The sequence below is a fragment of the Podarcis liolepis genome (genome assembly GCF_965112155.1).
Source record: "Podarcis liolepis genome assembly, chromosome: 18".
NCBI classification, from domain to species: Eukaryota; Metazoa; Chordata; class Lepidosauria; order Squamata; family Lacertidae; genus Podarcis; species Podarcis liolepis.
In genome coordinates this window covers 1984565-2007223 of record NC_139572.1, presented here as the reverse complement: position 1 = coordinate 2007223, position 22659 = coordinate 1984565, and the positions used below count along the sequence as shown (strand labels likewise).

At 48.8% G+C, this 22659-nt stretch overlaps 1 protein-coding gene across 1 annotated transcript in view; it reads right to left on the bottom strand.

The window, feature by feature from the left end:
* Positions 1-20140, bottom strand: part of LOC310697231 (protein unc-13 homolog A) — a 113931-nt gene extending 93791 nt beyond the window's left edge. Inside the window, exons 1-6 of the mRNA XM_083483639.1 lie at positions 19882-20140; positions 5741-5770; positions 4882-4981; positions 3494-3611; positions 2082-2205; positions 960-1033 (exon numbers count right to left, since the gene is read on the bottom strand). Coding sequence (XP_083339765.1) covers positions 960-1033; positions 2082-2205; positions 3494-3611; positions 4882-4981; positions 5741-5770; positions 19882-19903 — 468 coding nt within the window. The 5' untranslated portion in view covers positions 19904-20140. The remainder of the gene's footprint in view (positions 1-959; positions 1034-2081; positions 2206-3493; positions 3612-4881; positions 4982-5740; positions 5771-19881) is intronic.
* Positions 20141-22659: the final 2519 nt, after the last annotated feature.

The window sequence follows — 22659 nt, the reverse complement described above, 5'->3', positions numbered from 1 at the left end:
TTTGATGTGCTTTCGAACTGCTAGGTGGGCAGGAGCAGCGACTGAGCAATGGGAGCTCACCCCATCCTTGCGGGGATTCGAACCGCCGACCTTCTGATCGGCAAGCCCTAGGCTCTGTGGTTTAACCACAGCGCCACCCGCGTCCCATATGGCTAACTTAGATCTCTTCATTTCAATGGGTCTAGTCTGAGTAGGGAAACACACACACACACACAACCATGCTGGTAAGAAGACCATGAATGCTAAAAGCCAGGAAGGAATCTGGATGAGTAATTCCCTGCCTGGAAGCTTCCATGTTTCAGATAAGGCCAATGCAATTCTGGGCTGCATCAATAGGAGTATAGCATCTAGATCAAGGGAAGTAATAGTGCCACTGTATTCTGCTCTGGTCAGACCTCACCTGGCGTACTGTGTCCAGTTCTGGGCACCACAGTTCAAGAAGGACACTGACAAACTGGAACGTGTCCAGAGGAGGGCAACCAAAATGGTCAAAGGCCTGGAAACGATGCCTTATGAGGAACGGCTAAGGGAGCTGGGCATGTTTAGCCTGGAGAAGAGGAGGTTAAGGGGTGATATGATAGGCATGTTCAAATATATAAAAGGATGTCACATAGAGGAGGGAGAAAGGTTGTTTTCTGCTGCTCCAGAGAAGCGGACACGGAGCAATGGATCCAAACTACAAGAAAGAAGATTCCACCTAAACATTAGGAAGAACTTCCTGGCAGTAAGAGCTGTTCGACGGTGGAATTTGCTGCCAAGGAGTGTGGTGGAGTCTCCTCCTTTGGAGGTCTTTAAGCAGAGGCTTGACAACCATATGTCAGGAGTGCTCTGATGGTGTTTCCTGCTTGGCAGGGGGTTGGACTCGATGGCCCTTGGGGTCTCTTCCAACTCTAGGATTCTATTATTCTATATTACACACACACACATACACACACACACACGCCCTCTTAGAAACTTACATCATCCTGATCTCGCATCGCATTGAGCCTCTCAAGCTCTTTGACCCAGTAGCGTGCTTCCTCCTCAGGTATATCTGCACAGGAAAGAGGGGTGGATTTGGAGACAATTCAGTTGACGGAATTAAAAAAGAAAAAACGCAATTGGTACAAGCCTTTCCTGGACTGGACCATATATGGAACATAAGAAGAGGGTTGCTGGATCAGCCAAACAGCCCCATCGATCCCAGTTACCTCTTAGAATCAGAGTTGAATGGGTTCATCCAGCCCGACCCAATGCTTTTGCAGGAAACCTTTGCCCAAGGTGGGACTTGAACTCGCGACCCTAAAGTTTAGATCCACATGCTCAACTGACTGAGTTATCCCACAGTGGCCAACCCAAACTTCGCATGACCTCTAGGCTGTGCAAACCCCTAGTACAGCGGTCCCTTGGTTTTCACACGCCTTGGTACTCAAACAACTTGGAACCCAAACACTGCAAACCCGGAAGGAAGTGTTCCGCTTTGCGAACTTTTTTTCAGAAGCCAAACATGCTCCGTTTTGAGTGTTACGCTTCCATTTTGAGTATTACACCGAAGTCTGTCTGTTTTTGCTATTTAATTTGCATTTTTGCTTTTGTGGCTCTTTTCGTTTTGTTTTTGTGACTGTGTGGAACGCAGTTCAGCTACTGATTGATTATGTGACTGCAGTACACTGTTTATTGCTTTCGTAATAATAATAATAATAATAATAATAATAATAATAATAATAATAATAATAATAAATTTTATTTATATCCCGCCCTCCCCAGCCGAAGCCGGGCTCAGGGCGGCTAACAACAATCAAACAATCAAATAGTCACATAATCTAAAAATATTTCATTATGAAAATTAATTAATTAGGGATCAGTGGTCTCGCTAGATAGTAAAATCCATGTTAAATTGCTGTTTTAAGGTTTGTTTTTAAAAGTCTGGAACGGATTAATCCGTTTTGCATTGCTTTCTATGGAAAAGCGCACCTCGGTTTTGGAACGCTTTGGTTTTGGAACGGACTAAGTTTGAGAACCAAGGTACCACTGTAATTGGGGTACACGTACACACACACACACACACCACTTTACAACTCAATCCATCCCTCCTTCCCTACCAAGCGGGAGTTCAAAGCGAGTGTCCAAAAGGATGCGGTGGAAAGTTGGGTCCTTGGTCCCAGAGATCTCATTGTCCGTCATGATGACATGGGAGTCGAGAGTCAGCCATTCCCCGGGCCCCTCCTGGGATGGAAGGAAGAGGTCTGGATTTAGCCCAGCCATTGCAAAATGCGGGATTTGATACATAAGTAGCAGTCAAGTACAACATTCCTTGTTTTCCTAGAGTGGACATGCTGGGGAATGTTTGGTCCAGCCAGCTGAAAACTTCCTGTTTCCTCCTGGCTGGGACATCCTTCCTTTGCATGTGACTAGAGGTGGGCGTGGCCTTACCTGTCCAGGTAACAAAAGGACAAGGCACGCAGCACTCTCTTTCTCTTTTTTACTTCCTCTGTTGTTGGAGGAGCAGCTTTTAGCTAGAATTGTTCTGCTTTGGGCTTTTAGCTAACAGAGGACACTGGATAGATCCACATGTTTATACTTTGTAACCAAGTCTGCCTTCAGGGATCCAACTGTGAACTGATGATGTGAGTAAACTTCTTTTATAATACTTTACACAAGATTGTGGCGTGTTTATTCTTTTAAGAGAGATATAAGGGAGAGCCAGTGTGGTGTAGTGGTTAAGAGCGGTAGTCTCGTAATCTGGGGAACCGGGTTCGCTTCCCCGCTCCTCCACATGCAGCTGCTGGGTGACCTTGGGCCAGTCACACTTCTTTGAAGTCTCTCAGCCCCACTCACCTCACAGAGTGTTTGTTGTGGGGCAGGAAGGGAAAGGAGATTGTTAGCCACTTTGAGACTCCTCAAAGGGAGTGAAAGGCAGGATATCAAATCCAAACTCTTCTTTTTCTACTCTTCTTCTTCTTAAAGGTAAAGGGTAAAGGGACCCCTGACCGTTAGGTCCAGTCGTGGCCGACTCTGGGGTTGCGGCGCTCATCTCGCTTTATTGGCCGAGGGAGCCGGCGTACAGCTTCCGGGTCATGTGGCCAGCAGGACTAAGCCGCTTCTGGCGAACCAGAGCAGCACACGAAAACGCCGTTTACCTTCCCGCCAGAGTGGTACCTATTTATCTACTTGCACTTTGACGTGCTTTCGAACTGCTAGGTGGGCAGGAGCAGGGACCGAGCAACGGGAGCTCACCCCGTCATTGCGGGAATTCGAACTGCCGACCTTCTGATCGGCAAGTCCTAGGCTCTGTGGTTTAACCCACAGCGCCACCCACGTTCCATAAGGGAACTTACCAGGAACCTAATAGCGAGAGGCTCACAGGAGCCTGCAACCAGTTATTCGCTGTGTGTTTAAAAGGGGAATGTAAACTCTGCTAAGTAAAGGAACTTGCTAGCGCAAGTTAGGAAGGATATTAATGAACAATATATCCTCTCCTGCCTCCCTGGACATTCCCACACTTTCCACGCACCTCGTTGGATTGCCGGATCGTGCTTAGCGGAATCCACACGGTCCCCACCATCGTGTCCCAGATTAGACCCTTGTTCCACACTTCCACTGTCAGCCCGAGGTCCAGGCGGTTGATTTCGCTGCAAGAAAAACGTAGTTTTAATCGCACGGTGCCCGTTCTCAGGAACAGCCAATGCCTTAAGAATATATGGACAAGCCCCTGGTTTCCCGACCTCCTCTCCAGGGCCGGATTTAGGTTTGGTGAGGCCCTCAGCTCCTGAAGGTAATGGGGCCCTTTCTATGTCCAGCTGTCCTTTGTCAACAACAAATTGCAGCTGTTTTTTGTGTTGAATATATGCAGCTATATGGTAATTTAAGGACCTAGTAGGTATCTCAAGCCATTTGACCATGTTGCCCTGCAACCAGTCCATGCAGAATGTAGGCACCCTATATATAGAAAGGAGCAAAGCAGTGATATTTTAGGGAGCAGGCTAGCGGGCCGGGCCCATGACTTACATCCTAGGAGCCTACACAACACAAAACACAGTTGCTGGATGTAGGTATTATTTTATTTGTTTTTTATTTTATATTTTGGAAATGTACATCCAGGGGTTTTTCCCCCTTTAAATTTTTTTGGGGCCCCAAGAGAGACTTCCCAAGAGAGCAGCGCACGGAAACGCCGTTTACCTTCCCGCCGGAGTGGTACCTATTGATCTACTCGCACTTTGACGTGCTTTCGAACTGCTAGGTGGGCAGGAGCAGGGACCGAGCAACGGGAGCTCACCCCGTCATTGCGGGGATTTGAACCGCCGACCTTCTGATCGGCAAGTCCTAGGCTCTGGGGTTTAACCCACAGCACCACCCGTGCTTATACTTAAATTCGTCACTTCTGTTCTCCGAGCGCTTGAAATGAACTGGTTCGGTTTTTAGCAAAGTCCACCAAATTTGTTGAAAAATCCTTAAAGGGCTCCCAACAGAATATTAAAATCGCAATAAAACATCAAGCGTTAAAAACTTCCCTAAACAGACCTGCCTTCAGATGTCTTCTAAAAGTCATATTTTATGGGAAAGTTTTCAATTATAAAGAAATAAAGTGATATAAATAAAAATAAAAAGACACCAAGATGTGTAGAGAAAGAAAGAAAACACACACAAAAAATACCTTAACCCATACACTGATATTGCTATCGTAATACATATGTAAATATGAATAGCCTACGGCATTTTGTATAACCTCATTCCAAATATTGTATTTATCCAAGCAAAATCAACAGGCAGAGGGCTCCCTGTCCACACTTTCCTCTCTCCTTTCCCACTATTGAGCTCCAAACCAGAACCAACAGCCAGAAACAGCCAGAAACCCAGATTGCTGTTTGTTCCGAATGAGCGCTAGAGAGCAGCTCCACTTACAACATGAAGTCTTGCTCCCAGCACGGAAGGTTTCCTCGCACCGCTATCGTCGTGCTCTTCACATTCTGGACTTTGAGGGTGACGTACGTGTTGAATTTTTCTGCACCGGGGTGGGGGGGGCACACAGAATAGGATAGGTGGAGAGAGAGAAGAGAACCGGTGTCTGTCAGAGAAAAGCCCTTTGTCTGAATGTAAAACAGCCCCAACAGTGGGAAAGTGGGGAGGCCTGAGGGATCTTTGCACCACAGCGCCGGATATGCTTAAAATGGCCCTGATCTGGGTAGGTTGATCTGACAAGGTAGAGCTTATTGCTCAAAGAAAGCACATGGGGAGACAGAAATCCCCTCTGATATTGCGTCCTGGCTTGGACGAGCCAACGGTTGGTTGCTGCTAAGCTGCAGCAACAAGGCTCTCAACGTGGGGCAATGGTTAAAGGTAAAGAGACCCCTAACCATTAGGTCCAGTCGTGGCTGACTCTGGGGTTGCGGCGCTCATCTCGCTTTACTGGCCGAGGAAGCCGGCGTACAGCTTCCGGGTCATGTGGCCAGCAGGACTAAGCCGCTTCTGGCGAACCAGAGCAGCGCACGGAAACGCCTTTTACCTTCCCGCCGGAGTGGTACCTATTTATCTACTTGCACTTTGACGTGCTTTCGAACTGCTAGGTTGGCAGGAGCAGGGACCGAGCAACGGGAGCTCACCCCGTCATTGCGGGGATTCGAACCGCCAACCTTCTGATCAGCAAGCCCTAGGCTCTGTGGTTTAACCCACAGCGCCACCCGCGACCCTGGGGGCAAGGGTTAGTCATTCTCAACAGTCGGATGACTCCCCGTGTACAACAAGGAGAAGAGGAAGGACTCACCTTGGGGGCCGTCAAATTTGGCTTTCTTGACTGGAAGGGAAAAGGAGAAAGCAGAAGGGTTAGTTGTACCATTCAATATGGGCTCTCTTTTTCTTTCACTTGATTTTAAAATTGATTTATCAGAAAGATATGTCCAAACTAGCGCATGACCGTGTAAACAGAACCATACACAAAGCATATTCAGTATACCTACGGGACCGCCTCTCCTGGTATGTCCCACAGACGAACTTACGGTCTTCAAATAAAAAACGTCTTGGAGGTCCCAGGCCACAGAGAGGTTAGGCTGGCCTCAACCAGAGCCAGGGCTTTTTCAGCTGTGGCCCCGATCTGGTGGAACGCTCTGTCCCAAGAGACCAGGGCCCTGCGGGACTTGACATGTTTCCGCAGGGCCTGCAAGACAGAGCTGTTCCACCAGGCCTTTGGCCAGGGCACAGCCTGACTCCCTCCTTTGGCAACCCTCACAGAACTCTAGCTCAATGGTTGCCATTAATCTGTTTTGAATTAATTTTATAATGAAATGATTTTAGAATGTTTTATCATTTTACTGTTGTTAGCCGCTCTGAGCCCAGCTTCGGCTGGGGAGGGCGGGATATAAATAAAAATTTGTTGTTATTATTATTATTAATTATTATTATTATTATTATTATTATTATTATTATTATTATTATTACAGTGGTGCCTTGGTTCCCAAATGCCGAAAACCCGGAAGTGAGTGTTCTGGTTTTCGAATGATTTTTGGAAGCCGAACGTCGGGCTCTTCTGATTGGCTGAAGGAGCTTTGGTCTAAGGTAGCACATTCTAAAGTAGAATCTTTTTTTTTTTTTTTTTTTGATAGAAAGAGGTGTCTCACTCAGAGCTCTCCATGGTGCTGAAACGCTCCCCCTGCCTTGCTGACTTGGGAGCTGTCCATTGTGCTACCTTAGACCAAGCGCTTTGGTTTCCGAACGTTTTGGAAGTCAAACGGACTTCTGGAATGGATTCCGTTCGACTTCTGAAGTACGACTGTATAAGCAAGGGCACTCACAGCACCCAGCACAACCTGAAGCCCCGAGAATTTCACCAACATTTTCTCTGATGTGTTTTGAAGGCGACGCCTTCTCCCATTCATTGAAGATTAAAAGAAGAAGAAGAAAGGGAAACAATTGATTGGCCCAGCACTCTTCCCATCGCTGTCTTAAAGGAACCCGGCAGATCTTCCTTCCTCTGTTTATTTGCCCTAATTCTCGGCTGGCTAAGGGACTGGGTTAAATCCATTTCCCTCGCTCCCAGAATTCTGGTGACCTACTTCTGAGCCGTCAGAGTGACATTGCATTTTGCATTGCCGCGCAGCCTCTGGGCAATGAGGGGAACATGTGGGAAGATGGATTCTCTCTCGCACTTGAACTCCTCCGCTCCTGAATGGCTCAGAACTGGTTTGAACCAGCTTTTTCTTTCCTCTCGCATCTTCTGGAACGCTGTCAACTCCGCCTCGCTTTTGAATGAATTAACCACTACAGTCTCGGACCGACGAAATAAAACGCACAATATAATGCAACTAGTTGATTTTTTTTGGACACATATATAAAAAGACTCCCTTTTTTAAAAAAAGAAGCAGCTGGTAGTGATCTTTACACTGAAGTAAGAATTATTATTTTTTTGCAACCCAGATAAGGTAAATGAGGCAGTTGTAGCGTGGAAGACCAGGGTTCAAATTCCAGCTGGGTGGTGGTGTTTTTTTGAGAGAGAAGTGTCTCACTCAGAGCTCTCCATAGTGCTGAAATGCTGTCCATTGTACTACCTTAGACTAAGTGTCTCACTCGGAAGCCAGAGATTTTAATTATTTTTTTACTAGCCAGGCATTTGTATAAAGGGGGGGGGGAGAGAGAACTATTTTTAGCTGTGGTTTTCCTGACATTATTCGCTGTCGAATTGTTGCTGTTAGGAGCTTGTGGTTTCAACGATATGCTGTTGCGTATGACTGTTGAACCTGTCAGCCGTTAGCCACTCTGAGCTCCGGATGGGAGGAAGGGTGAGATATTGGAATCATGAATGAATGAACAAACTAGAGTCCACAGAACCAAGGCCCATGGAACTACAGCCAGCAGCCTCATAGGTCCCTTTCACTGGTGCCTACGCAATTTATCCAGAATGCAGAAGCTAGACTGGGGACTGGGAGCAGCCGCTGAGACCATATAACACCGGTCCTGAAAGACCTACATGGGCTCCCAGGACGTTTCCAAGCACAATTCAAAGGGTTGGTGCTGACATTTAAAGCTCTAAACGGCCTCGGCCCGGTATCCCTGAAGGAGCATCTCCACCCCCATCGTTCAGCCTGAGGTCCAGCTCCAAGGGCCTTCTGGCAGTTCCCTCCCTGCAAGAGGGACTGTGGTGGCCTGGGATTTGGACTCGGAGGCTTAACCTGAGGAATCCCAGCCTGCACAGGATTCCCCGCCTCCAGAACCAGCTGAGCCGGGGCTGGGGCTTGAGCGTGAAGGGTCCTCACCTGTGCTAGGTCCGCAGGTGAGTCTGCTCTGGCTCCCGAGGTGATGGAGGACCCATTGCCTGCAGGTGCTCCACTCTCAGCCCTGTCAGAGGAAGCTGAGGTTGCCTCTGGGTCCAGGAACCCTCCAGCCTCTCCTGAGCTGCAGAGGCTCAGGGCAGAGAGGCGGAGGGAACTAAGTTCCCGCAGGAAGAGTGCTCACCTCCAGGCCAAGAGAGGCGAGTCACCTGTGGACCGGGGCCGCCCTATGCCTCGGGGCAGATAAAAGCCAGCCAGCCCCAGTCCCAAGTTGCGGGAGCAACGTTGTTGGTAGCCAGTTCCTGCCTGCACCCTGTCCTGCCGGATCTCCTGACCTCGCCCAACTCCCTGCCTTGGACCCAGCTTCAAGCTTTGACAGACTGCCTCCATACTGCACCCTCGACCTCGGACTGGACTCGGACCTCGCCTCACGGTTATCCCACGGGACCAGCACAGGGACTCCTGTCCCTGAGCTCTGCACTTGTGGCTTAGCAATGAGACTACAACAGGTGGGGGGCTGGCTGTAGGCAGACTGAGCTTAGTGGGGCATCTCCTTAGCCACCCGAACAGACTAGCTTGCAAAACTTCCCACCCCCAACCTTAAGACTCCATTGGCCTTGAGCTGACACAACTGTGATGATGGGCAGGTGTAGGACAGGACCCCCGGGTGTGATGGCCTGGGATTCCGATTCAGAGGATGAACCGGAGGAATCCCAGCCTGCACAGGAGTCCCCGCCTCCAGGGCTGGCTGAACTGGGACAGGGCCTTGATTCTGAGGCGCCTGCACCTGTGCCGGATCCTCAGGAGCAGGCACCAGGTGAATCCATTCTGGCTCCAGAAGTGGTTGAGGACTCAGTGCCTACAGGTGAGTCTCCCCCTGGGCCCAGTAACCCTTCAACCTCTCCTGAACTGCAGAGGCTCAGGGCAGAGAGGTGAAGGAAACTGGTTTCTCCCAGGAGGAGTGCTCGCCTTAAGGCCAGGAGAGGCGGGTCTCCTGGGGGCCGGGACCGCCCCTGGCCTCAGAGAAGATAAAGGCCAGTCAGCCCGGTCCCAGGTTGCGGAAGCAATGTCGTCGTTGAGTACCTGCTCCTATCCGGACCCAGACCTGACCTTCCAGTGTTCCTGTCCCCGCCCGGCTTCCTGCTTCGGACCTCGCCTCGCTCCTTGTGAACTGTTTCCAGGCTAGTGACTCAGGACTGAACTTGGACTACGATAACGGTGACCTTCCCCCCGGGACCAGCACACCGAGATAGAAATAGGAGGCACCCAGTATGATAGCAGGGACCACTAAAATGGCCCGTGCCTTGGTGACTTTGTGCAAGTGGCTCAGCTGGAGCTCTCCGTGGTGCTGATTCGCCACAACCTGCCTTCCTCCACGAGTCTCCAGATTGGACTAGGACGCTGGTATGTACAGAATGGTTTTGATTCCAGAAGGCCAGAAAACATTGTTGTTGCTTTTCCAGGCTCGTCTCCTTCCAGAGAAGAGGAAGGAGGCTGGAGCAAAAAAAAACAACAAAACACCGGGCGCCGAGCGAAATATGGAGCCGCCCACGGAACAGGTGTCCTGTCTCTGCCGCCGTCTCTGTTGACTCGACGAGATATCATTCTGCCCGCATCAAGAAATATCACCAACTTCTGGCACAGCTCCCAACCACTGCGATTTAAGGGAGGTGCCAATGTTTGCCCCATAGGGGTGCCGTGAGGTCCTTCTCCATGTCTGAACTTAATGGTCTTACAGCACGCACACTCCCTTTTAGATGCTGTTGTCGTTTAGTCGTGTCCGCCTCTTCATGACCCCCTGGACCAGAGCACGCCAGGCCCTCCTGTCTTCCACTGCCTCCCGCAGTTTGGTCAGACTCATGCTGGTAGCTTCGAGAACACTGTCCCACCATCTCGTCCTCTGCCGTCCCCTTCTCCTTGTGCCCTCCATCTTCCCCAGCATCAGGGTCTTTTCCAGGGAGTTTTCTCTTCTCATGAGGTGGCCAAAGTCTTGGAGCCTCAGCTTCAGAATCTGTCCTTCCAGTGAGCACTCAGGGCTGATTTCCTTCCGAATGGAGAGGTTTGATCTTCTTGCAGTCCATGGGACTCTCAAGAGTCTCCTCCAGCACTAGAATTCAAAAGCATCCATTCTTTGGCGATCAGCCTTCTTTATGGTCCAGCTCTCACTTCCATACATCACTACTGGGATGATAATGATATATATTACATTTAGATAATGATATATATTAAATTAAATAATTCAAATGGGTTTATTCGGGGCCAGGTGGGGGGGGGAGAGAGAATTGCTTTGGGAATTCTGAGTTCACCAGAATTTGGGAGGAACAGAACCTGGCATAGAGTCCAACTCTGGAATGGTAAAGAGATGGAATGGGCGGAACTGGTCATTCCTACAGGTCGTGTAATGTGGGTTGTGTGAAGGGGAGAGTCAAACAATTGCGGGAGGAGAGTGGGTGTGATATAGGTGTGTTGTTTTTCTTGGAGACAGGAGAGGGAGAGGGATTTGCAAAAAAAAAAAAAACCGGTGCAGAGAGATATGCTATAAGGTAAAGGGTAAAGGGACCCCTGACCATTAGATCCTGTCGTGACCGACTCTGGGGTTGCGGCGCTCATCTCGCTTTACTGGCCAAGGGAGCCGGCGTACAGCTTCCGGGTCATGTGGCCAGCAGGACTAAGCCGCTTCTGGCAAACCAGAGCAGTGCACGGAAACGCCGTTTACCTTCCCGCCGGAGCGGTACCTATTTATCTACTTGCACTCTGACGTGCTTTTGAACTGCTAGGTTGGCAGGAGCAGGGATTGGTTGAGATAGGTGCAAATTAGGTTAGATCAGGGCTGTATCTACACAACTGTTTATTCCATTTCCCCGACTTTCTCTGCCTTTCATACAACGCAAAAAAAAAGAAAGAAAGAAATCTAGCAGGATCTACCGGAAGAGATGGAATTTGGGGTGAGGTTACCAGATTTTTTTTCTCCAATGAATCCAGGGACACTTTTCAACTGACAATCCTTCAAGGCACCCCAAGACGCCACAGAAAATGGGTTTAATTCCATTTCGAAGAGGTCTGCTCACGGCACCATTGCTTGGCAGAACAGTGGGATAGAAATGTTTTATAATAAAAAGCACACACCAAAATGTTCTTATTCCTCCACCTCCCTCTCTCGCTGCTACTGTGAAAGCTCCTTTATTCCCTTCTCTGCTAGATTCTGCCTCTTAAAGCCTTCACATTTAACAGAACTATTTTTAATCTCCTCGCTTTTCACTTGCAGATGGCATGTGGCTGCCGACATGCCGACACACACTCTCCCTCTTTCTCTGTACTTAGAAGCGAGAGGACATGAGGCCATTTCACGAAGCCCCACAAAAATGTGGTTGGCATCTCTCTCTCTGGAAGCTCAGATTGCAAAAATCTGCCATACCTTGGTCTCAGGATCCTTCTGTTTCCCAAGAACAGTCAACTGGAGAAGCAAAGCCGTCAACAGAGGCTGGTCCATTCAGGCCAGTTAAAGGACCGTTCCATCAACCTCAGTTGGCAAATCAAGATAGCTCAGTTGGTTAGAGCGTGGTACTGATAACACCAAGGTTGCAGGTTCAGTCCCCCGGATGGGACGACTGCAATTTCTTGCGTTGTAGAGGGTTGGATGAGATGACTCTTGCGGTCCTTTTCAACTCTATGATGCTAAGCGGACTGTCTGGCCAGAGTGGTGCATGCTCTGGTTATCTCCCGCTTGGACTACTGCCATGCGCTCTACGTGGGGCTCCCTTTGAAGGTGACCTGGAAACTGCAACTAATCCAGAATGCGGCAGCTAGACTGGTGACTGGGAGTGGAGACCATATAACACCGGTCCTGAAAGACCTACGTTGGCTCCCAGGACGTTTCTGGGCACCATTCAAAGTGTTGGGGCTGACCTTGAAAGCCCTAAATGGCCTCAGCCCAGTATACGTAAAGGAGCCTCTCCAATCCTATTGTTCAGCCCGGACACCAGGGTCCAGCTCCAAGGGCCTCTGACGGTCCACTCCCTGCGAGATGAGAGGTTGTGCAGGGAGCCAGGCAGAGGTCGCACAGCCTGGGAGTCATTTTGGACTCACAGCTGACCATGGAGGTGCAGGTCAATTCTGTGTCCAGGGCAGCTCCATCTGGTACGCAGGATAAGACCCTCCCTGCCCGCAGACTGTCTGGCCAGAGTGGTGCATGCTCTGGTTATCTCCCGCTTCGACTACTGCAATGCGCTCTACGTGGGGCTACCTTGGAAGGTGACCCAGAAACTACAACTAATCCAGAATGCGGCAGCTAGATTGGGGACTGGGAGCAGCTGCTGAGACCATATAACACCAGCCCTGAAAGACCTACATTGGCTGCCAGGACGTTTCTGGGCACAATTCAAAGTGTTGGTGCTGACCTTGAAAGCCCTAAACGGCCCAGTAGATCTGAAGGAGCGTCTCCACCCCCATCGTTCAGCCCGGACACTGATGTTCAGCACCAAGGGCCTTCTGGCGGTTCCCAATCGAACCAATCGAATATAAAATAATATAAAGCTTGAACAGGCTGTAAGTGTTTAACCCCCTGAAACCTTTCCTGGTCTTTTCATGCCAGGCCAGCTATTATTTTCAGCAACTCGCCCACTCTGCTCAACAATGGCTGGGTAGATTTCAAAGCCAAAATCGCCTGGCAGGGAAATGTTAGATCCATTTTAAGCTCAGAACAAATTGTCATGTGAAACAGAAGGAATAGGGCGGCTTGGGGTTTCTGATCTAAGCTTAATGGTTGCGACACCAATATATCTGATAGGGAGTGGTGCCTTCAGGGATCAATGGGGCACCCCAGTTTCTCCCCCTAATTCTGAACTCTGGCTCGCTGCCAGAGGGAACGACGCATGGGGAATAAGTCTCCGTCGTTTCATTTGATAGATTTCTAAAATTGCACGTCAGGGGTACATTTGATCCAGCAAAAGGCTGTGTTGGAGTGTCCGCCTTTGCACGCAGAACGCCCTGGGTTCGAGTCTCAGCACCCCCTGGATAAGGCTAGGAAACACTTTGCAAAATGGACCAGAAGTGTGAATTGATCATAGTATCGTTCAACCCAGACATTAAGGTCCAGCTCTGAGGGCTTTCTGGCAGTTCCCTCCCTGCGAGAAGTGAGGTTACAGGGAACCAGGCAGAGGGCCTTCTCGGTGGTGGCGCCCTCCCATCAGATGTCAAGGAAATAAACAACTATCTGACATTTAGAAGACATCTGAAGGCAGCCCTGTTTAGGGAAGTTTTTAATGACTGGTGTTTTAACCTTGATACACTTGAAAATGCCTCTCCTATCTCCTCTCAGTCTCCTCTTTTCCGGGCTAAACATACAGAGATCCTTCAACCATTCCTCATCAGGCTTGGTTTCCAGACCCTTGACCATAGGTAGGCAACCTAAGGCCTGTAGGCCGGATTTGGCCCAATCGCCTTCTCGATCCGGCCCGCAGACGGTCCGGGAATCCATGTGTTTTTACATGAGTAGAATGTGTCCTTTTATCTCTGGGTTATTTGTGGGGCATTGGAATTCATTCATTTATTTTCAAAATATAGTCCGGCCCCCCACGAGGTCTGAGGGAGAGTGGACCGGCCCCATGCTGAAAAAGTTTGCTGACCCCTCGACCCCTCGACTATCTTGGTCACCCTTCTGGACCAACCTTCAAGCTTGTCAACGTTCAACAGTGACACAGACTTGTTTGGGAGATGGCTGTCTTTCCGTCCTTGGCGGTTTTGAAGCGGATATTTGATGGCCATCTGTCAGAGATTCACCAGCTGAGATTCCTGCATTGCAAAGTGGGTTGGGCTAGATGCCCCTCATGGGTCCCTTCGGGGGTTCGATGAATCTACGACTTCTTCCCCTGCCAATTCTAAAGGCTGCAGCTGCTTTCGCTCCTCCTTCAGACCTTCCCTTCCCCCAAAAAACGAACCACACCTTTTCCATGTGTGTCGTTCGAGGTGGGAGACAATGCTGAGATTTCAGCTGCGTGCCTCTGCATCTTGAGGCGTGGGGGCGATGCCCTAATTTTAAAAAATGCAGGAGGCAGCTGCAGAGGAGAGTTCTATTTCCCCCCACTTTCCCCACGCATCACAAATCCTTGCAAGCTTGTGTACCGTCAGCCGGGCCTTACAATTAACAGCTCTCGACAATGTCTGATTTCTAAGCCGTGTCAGTTTTAGGCTCGGTGCCAGAAATAGCAGATTCGTTTTGGAGGCAGAGGAAGGAAAAGAGCTTAGGCCCCAATCCAACACCCTCCTCTTAGGAGACCGGCACCCAGAATAAGGGCACTGATAATCCAGATGTTATGGGGAAATTCTGGGCTCAGGTTTACTCCACTGTCCAGCTTGTCGGGTTTGCCACTCTCCTGACCAGCAAAAGGAGGAATCTCCAGCCTGATCTTTGTTGTTGCAACAAGGTTCAAACACACATGGATTTAGGTTTGATGAGGCTCTAAGCTACTGAAGGCAATGGGGCCTTTATATGTTCAGCTGTCCTATTGGAAGACACAAGATCTACCCACTCTGGAAGAATGGCAGATGAAGGTGATTGACTATATGGAACTGGCTGAGATGACTGGCAGAATCCGAGACCAGGGAGAAGAGTCGGTGAAAGAAGACTGGAAGAAATTTAAGGACTATTTAAAGAAATATTGTAAAATGAATGAATGTTAGAAAGATGTTGGATAGAAACTAAGTGGTTTCCAGCTGTAATGCTTTAGGAGACATGGAAAAAGGATTATAAATGGGTAAAAGTTTAATGGTAAGGATTTGCTGAACTAACAAATTGAACTGGAATACAAAGAAGGGAAGTATGAGGAGGTCGGAGGAAATAAGGGTATGGAAGTTATGCCATTGAAAATTAATGTGTGTTTTTAATTGTTTATTGTTCTGTATGTTTATTTTTCATTTTTTTCTTATATCCAATTTTTTTAAATAAATATCTTATTAAAAAAAATGTCCAGCTGTCCTTTGTCAACAATTGTCGCTGGTTTTTTTTTGTGTTGAATACAGGTGAAAGTCGAAAAATTAGAATATCGTGGAAAAGTTCATTGGTTTCAGGAATTCAGCTGAATGGTGAAACTAATAGATGAGATCGACTCGTGACATGTAAAGCGAGATGTGCGTCTGCTTCTCAGAGGTCCAATCTTGCTCAATTTGCAATCCTTGTTTTGCTGATTTCCTTGAATATTCTAATTTTCTGAGATGGTTAGTTTGGGGTTTTCACCAGCTGTACGCCATGATCATGGCAATGATAACAAATCAAGGCTTGACATATCTCGCTTTGCATGTCATGAGTCTATATCATATATTAGTTTCACCTTTCAAGTGGAATTCCTGAAATCAACGAACTTTTTGATGATATTCTAATTTTTTGAGTTTCACCTGTATATACTATATGGCAATTGATGGGCCTAATAGGTATCTCAAGCCATTTGCACGTGTGGCCATGAAACCAGTCCATGCAGAATGTTTAGTCGTTTAGTCGTGTCCGACTCTTCGTGACCCCCTGGACCAGAGCACGCCAGGCACTCCAGTCTTCCACTGCCTCCTGCAGTTTGGTCAAATTCATATTAGGCGATGATCAAGGGCCTGGCAGCCAAACCTGATGAGGAACGGTTGAAGGAGCTGGGTATGTTTTTTGGCTGGGAAAGAGACTGAGAGGAGATAGGAGAGCCATTTTCCAATATCTCAAGGGCTATCCCATGGAAGTAAAAAGCAGAGACATCACCATGCCAACAAAGGTCCGTATAGTTCAAGCTCTGGTTTTCCCAGTAGTGATGTATGGAAGTGAGAGCTGGACCACAAAGAAGGCTGATCACCGAAGAATGGATGCTTTTGAATTCTGGTGCTGGAGGAGACTGGAGAGTCCCATGGACTGCAAGAAGATCAAACCTATCCATTCTTAAGGAAATCAGCCCTGAGTGCTCACTGGAAGGACAGATCCTGAAGCTGAGGCTCCAAGACTTTGGCCACCTCATGAGAAGAGAAGACTCCCTGGAAAAGACCCTGATGTTGGGGAAGATGGAGGGCAGAAGGAGAAGGGGATGACGGAGGACGAGATGGTGGGACAGTGTTCTCGAAGCGACCAGCATGAGTTGGACCAAACTGCGGGAGGCAGTGGAAGACAGGAAGACAGGAGGGCCTGGCGTGCTCTGGTCCAGGGGGTCACGAAGAGGCGGACACCACTAAACAACAAAACAACAAATCCCATGGAAGATGGAGCCAGCTTGTTTTCTCCTGGAGCGTAGGACTGGAACCCTTGAGAGGAGGATTGTTGAGATTTTTGGAGTGGGGATACTCAAACACACAGTTCCTGGTTCTATTGGCAACAACTTGGACATTTTGAGGAAACTGGATATGCTTAACCTAGAAAAGCGGAGATGCGATGGTCATTCTCCAACATCTGAATGGCCGTCTCATGGAAGATGGGGCAAGCTTGTTTTCTGCTGCTCCACCAATTGGGGACCGTTGAAACAGCCGCAACTGACTACATCACCACCGCTGCCAAATCTCTAGAAGGAGCCTTCCGTAAGGACATTCATTCATAAACGTTTCCCAGAAAGCACATGTCTCCAGAATGGCTGACAAGCCTGGCCCCATCGGACACCTCTGATTTATAGATTTGTGCCGATGACTACCATTAACCTTTAATTCCCTCCCTTTTTTTACAGACTCGGTCCTCACCAGCTTCTACAAACCCTCAAGCGATGAGATTTCTGGAAGGATGTCCCTTAGGAATCCTGCCTGGGTGTTTAGACGACCTGCTTTTAAGCTGATTTTGTTTTTGTTTGAACCTTTTTAAGGATTGCTTTTAAACGCTCCTTTTCCCCATAATCTTATTGATTCATCCTTTCCATAGGATTTTCTTTACGCCCAAGCCGTGTACAAATCTGGCGAAATAATAATAATAAATTTTTATTTATACCCCGCCCTCCCCAGCCAAGACCGGGGCTCAGGGCGGCTAACAACCAATAATAAAAACAAGTTGATTAAAATACAATTTAAAAAGATTAAAATACAACATCAAAACATTAGGATGCAGTCTCTGTAAGTAGTAAAAGCGTCAAATTCCCACGGCTTGCCTCTCCACCAAACCACACACACACACACACACACACACACACACACACTGCCCCGTATTCATTTAACCCGGAATGATAACTGCTCAAAACCGCAGAAGGGGACAGGCCTCCTGTGCTCAAATAACATCTGTTCCCACCAGAACACCCCTTTATTAAGCCAATCCATGAGGGCTAGAATCCTGATCTACCTTTTGGAAGGGGGACAGCAGCTGAGCAGCAGAGGACCCGCTTGCCCCAGCTTTAGCCCCTGATCCGTCTCCCGGTTAGGGCTCTGGCGACAGACTCCGGCCTGAAACCCAAGCGTGTCGACACGGCTGGATGGCCTAGTGGTCTGACATGGTTTAAAGGAGCTGCCTAGGACTGGTCAGCGGTTCAAATCCCCACCACGGGGTGAGCTCCCGTTGCTCAGTCCCTGCTCCTGCAACCTAGGCAACTTTTAAAATGTTTAATATTATTAATAATAATTTTTTTATACCCTGCCCATCTGGCTGGGCTTCCCCAGCCACTCTGGGCGGCTTTCAACAAATTAAAATACAGTAATGCATCAAACATTAAAAGCTTCCCTAAACAGGGCTACCTTCAGATGTCTTCTAATGTTTTGTTATTACATATATGAATCTATTGGAGTGGCTGGGACGACCTAGGCAGGTGAGTTGAGGGTATAAATAGTAACATTATTGTGGAATAGGATAATAATAAATGAAGTGAGCTTACAGGGAACCAGGCACAGGGCCTTCTTGGTGGTGGCGCCCGCCCTGTGGAACGCCCTCCCGTCCGATGTCAAGGAAATAAACATCTACCTGACTTTTAGAAAACATCTGAAGGCAGCCCTGTTTAGGGAATTTTTTAATATTTATTATTTTTAACGCTTGATTGGAAGCCGCCCAGAGTGGCTGGGGAAACTCAGCCAGATGGGCGGGGTATAAATAATAAATTATTATTATTAAGGGAAGTTTTTAATGTTTGATGTTTTATTGTGCTTTTAATATTCTGTTGGGAGCTGCCCAGAGTGGCTGGGGAAACCCAGCCAGAAAGGGGGGGGGTATAAATAAATTATATTATTATTATTTCTGTGGGAACCAATGGGAGAATGGAAAGGGGTCAGGGAGATCTCCACACACCCGTAAGGGTTATCTATTCCAATTCTCTGCAATGCAGGAATATGCAGCTGTCTCATTCAGGGAATCGAACCTGCAACCTTGGCTTTTCTCAGCACCACGCTCTAACCAACAGAGTTGCCCAGGCTCCATTGATCATGCTGGTTGCTGGGAGATGGAGTTTAACAACCACTGGGGGGTGGGGGTGGCAGATGTTCCCCATCCGTGTTTCACAGAACTTTAAAAAAACACACCAAAAAACCATATTAAGAACAAAAACTTCTCAATATAGATACAGGGTCGCAGGACGCTTGCCTTACGCCGAGTCCGTCTAGCTCCGTATTTCCAACACTGACTCACAGCAGCTGACTAGCACTGACTGGCGGCAGATCCACAGCCTTTCCCCGGATAGGTAGAGATCCAGCTAAATCCGACTCAGCGAAGACCCGCCAACGCCAGCCAGTTTCAGAGTAGACCCATCCATGGGCATGGATCTCCCTTACTCCTATCCATTTCCAGCGGGCCTACTCTGAACACAACCTAGTTAGGAGCTCCCCAATGGATCTGATCCACAACAGCCAGGATCGGACGCAGCCCCTTTGGCCGTACAGAAATATATTTTAAAAGCCTTGCTAGGTGTAGGCATGCCCAGATATAATACGGTAGTTTTTAAAATCCTTTTTAACCGCACTGCCTTTTACGCACGCAAGGGAGAAAAGGGGGAAACGACGCGTTGAAAATTAGCGAGGGGGGGGGGTGCAAGCGACCGACCCCGGATCCCCGATATTTCCATTTAAATTGCAATAACGGGAACGTGTGGGATAGGTGCGAAATGCACACCTTCCCCCACGCCAGTAGGGGGAAGATTAATTCGGCGCCTCAATTATCAGAGGGGGGGGACCATCTGGAGGGATGAAATGAAAGGAAAAGGAGAGAATTAGCCCTGATCCTTCTTCAGCTCAGCTTTCCTCGTAAAACCGAAGCGAGGAGATTGTCCGAGTCGGAGGAGCGCATCTCTCTGCCACACACACAATGTACCACACCCTCGGCTCCGCCACACACACCTCCCATTCATGAAAAATGCCTGCCTTTTAAATATGCCCCAGAGACGAGGTTCCCCTCTTCCACCGACACACCGAGGAGCGTCCGTAACCGCAAAACGCATCGCTATATATCCCTCCACACAAATATCCCTGGATAGAACAGCAGAATGCGCACCGCACCACACCAGAAAAATACATCTCCCCCCACCCACCCACCCCCAAATAAAAGCCCACCAACCGCCCCATCTTTTAGCTGTCAAATCGCAACCCCCCCCCCCGCCTTCGTTTTCGCAGAGGCACGAGAACCTAATTTCTAGCCCGGATCACACCGACATTGAAACCCATATATGAAATAATTATTTGGAGAGATAATGGGAATAGACTCCGATTTGGGTTTTTTTAAAAGACGCCTTACCTCCAACACAAAGCAAAGACATGGTCCTTTCTTAATTTCTCTCTCTCTCGCCAATTTTTTACACCTTCCCTTCGGCGAGGCTGGCTTTTCAGATTTGGCTCTCAGCTCGGACCTGGGTTGCGAGAGGCTGCGCGTTGTCGTCGCCTTCTGGGAAATTGCATACTTCTGGAATTGTTCCACCTTCCTTGGCTTTCTCTAGCAGCCAGCCATTTTATTTCAGCACCAAGGCCTGTGGACAGCTCCTGACGTCAGGGTGATGAAAGAGAGAAAGAGGAGGGGGGGGGGAGAGAGGAAGACCAAAAAAAAAGAAAAGGAGGCGGATTTATAAAGGACCACCTGATCTGGGCTGAGATTTCACATCTTAAAGCCACCCGTTATAAGAGGCCGCAGTTACGCTGCCGAAACGCCTCTACGTTAACCAGGCAGATCTCCACACGCTTCCGAAATTTTGTCACTCAGAGTTACGTAAGGAGGAACCCCCAGTGGCGTAGCGTGGGGGGTGCAGGGGGGGCCAGCCGCACCGGGCACAACATCTGGGGGTTAGGGTTAGGGGGCGCAAATCCACGGGTTAGGGGGCGCAAAATACTTGCCTTGCCCCGGGTGCTGACAACCCACGCTACGCCACTGGGAAGCCCTGTGTTTGGGCGAGGCCGAAGGAGACCCACTTTTGCCCCCTACAACGGTCAAGCGGGTACCCCAATGGGAAACTGGGTGCAAACCGGTTTCTGATTCATGATCCCGGACAAAGGGCTTTCAGGAACCAAAGACCCATCTGGCCATAGAATCCTAGAGTCTGAAGGTTCATGTGGTCCAACTTCTTGCAATGCTCGGACCTGCAACCTTGGCGTTATCAGCACCGCGCTTTAATCAGATGAGCTCTAACACCCTCTTATCCCAGACAAGAGGTATGGGGAAACCTGGTGGCTTTGAACCTAGCAGTTCGAAAGCATACCAGCGCAAGTAGATCAATAGGTACCACTCCAGCGGAAAGGTAAACGGCGTTTCCGTGCACTGCTCTGGTTCGCCAGAAGCGGCTTAGTCCTGCTGGCCACATGACCCGGAAGCTGTCTGCAGACAAACGCCGGCTCCCTCGGCCAGTAAAGCGAGATGAGCGCCGCAACCCCAGAGTCGGTCACAACTGGACCTAATGGTCAGGGGTCCCTTTACCTTCACCTACGTGGGGCTGCCCTTGGAACTGTTCCACCAAGGACAGGGTTCTTTCCAGATCTGGAGACAATACGCACACCAGTGGACAAATAATAATTATTATTATTTATACCCCGCCCATCTGGCTGGGCTTCCCCAGCCACTCTGGGCGGCTTCCAACAAAATATTGAAATACAGTAATGCATCAAACATTAAAAGCTTCGCTAAACAAGGCTGCCTTCAGAGGTCTTCTAAAAGTCTGGTAGTTGTTGTTCTCTTTGACATCTGGTGGGAGGGTGTTCCACAGGGTGGGTGCCACTACCGAGAAGGCCCTCTGTCTGCTTCCCTGTAACTTGGCTTCTCACGTAAGGTTAACAGATAGCAGTAGGCATAAAAAATGGAAATTATAGCATACCGGACAGAAGTCGCACACAATCTCCCCTTCAGCTGCCTGGAGCTCTAGGTAGAGCAGTGAGACATCCGAAAGTCTCACAGCAACTGGTACCTTAACTTACAGATTTGAAAATAAGGGACCAGCAGCCTCGAAAATAAGGGATCAGCAGCCAAAATAAGGGATTTTCCAGGCACAGGTATGTTCAACTTCTGAGCCCCTCCAAGCCAAAGGCAGAAAGCCCAGCCAGCAGCCAAACGAAGCCTCATCAATAAGGGGCATGGCGCTGGGATAAGGGACTGTCCCACCAAATAAGGGATGCTTGACAGCTACGGGAGAAGCTCTCTGAACTCCTTCAACCTACAGCTTTTATAGCCAACTTTGATTGACTTGATTGACTGCACCTGATTAGCAGGCGTCACTCATCATCAGCCCGGGACACCGAGTGCGACTCAACAGGAATGCAGAGCAGCTGAGAGTCTCCAGCCCAATTCATGGCACCTTGGTACCCTCCCCACTAGCCAATCAGCGCTTAGAACACAGGAAACTCCTGACACAGGTGTGTAGAAAATAAGCTATGCCCCCATCAATCGGCAAACTTTAAACCCGGGATGTAAAGGGAAAGAAACATGTCATGGGTAGGGAAATGAAGGCCCAGGGGCCAGATCCGGCCCAATCACCTTCTCAATCCGGCCCGCAGATGGTTCAAGAATCAGCCTGTTTTTATGTGAGTAGAATGTGTGCTTTTATTTCAAATGCATCTCTGGGTTATTTGTGGGGCATAGGAATTTGTTCATCCCCCCCCCCTTCCGAAATATAGTCTGGCCCCCACAAGGTCTGAGGGACAGTGGACCAGCCCCCTGCTGAAAAAGTTTGCTGACCCCGATCTAACTCCTCTAAATTACAATGGTCTTCCGCCTAAGGATGCCTAATGATCGTCTTCCAAAGCAACTCCTCTATTCCGAACTTAAAAATGGAAAGCGTAATGCTGGTGGTCAACAAAAGAGGTTCAAAGACTCTCTCAAGGCAAGTCTTTAAAAAAAATGTAGTATAAACACCAATAATTGGGAAACACTGGCCTGCGAGCGCTCCAGTTGGAGAACAGCCTTTACCAAAGGTGTTGTGGGATTTGAAGACACTCGAACTCAGGACGCAAGGGAGAAACGTGCTAAGAGGAAGGCATACCCTCACTGGGATCAACTCCCGCCCAGAAACCTATGTCCCCACTGTGGAAGGACGTG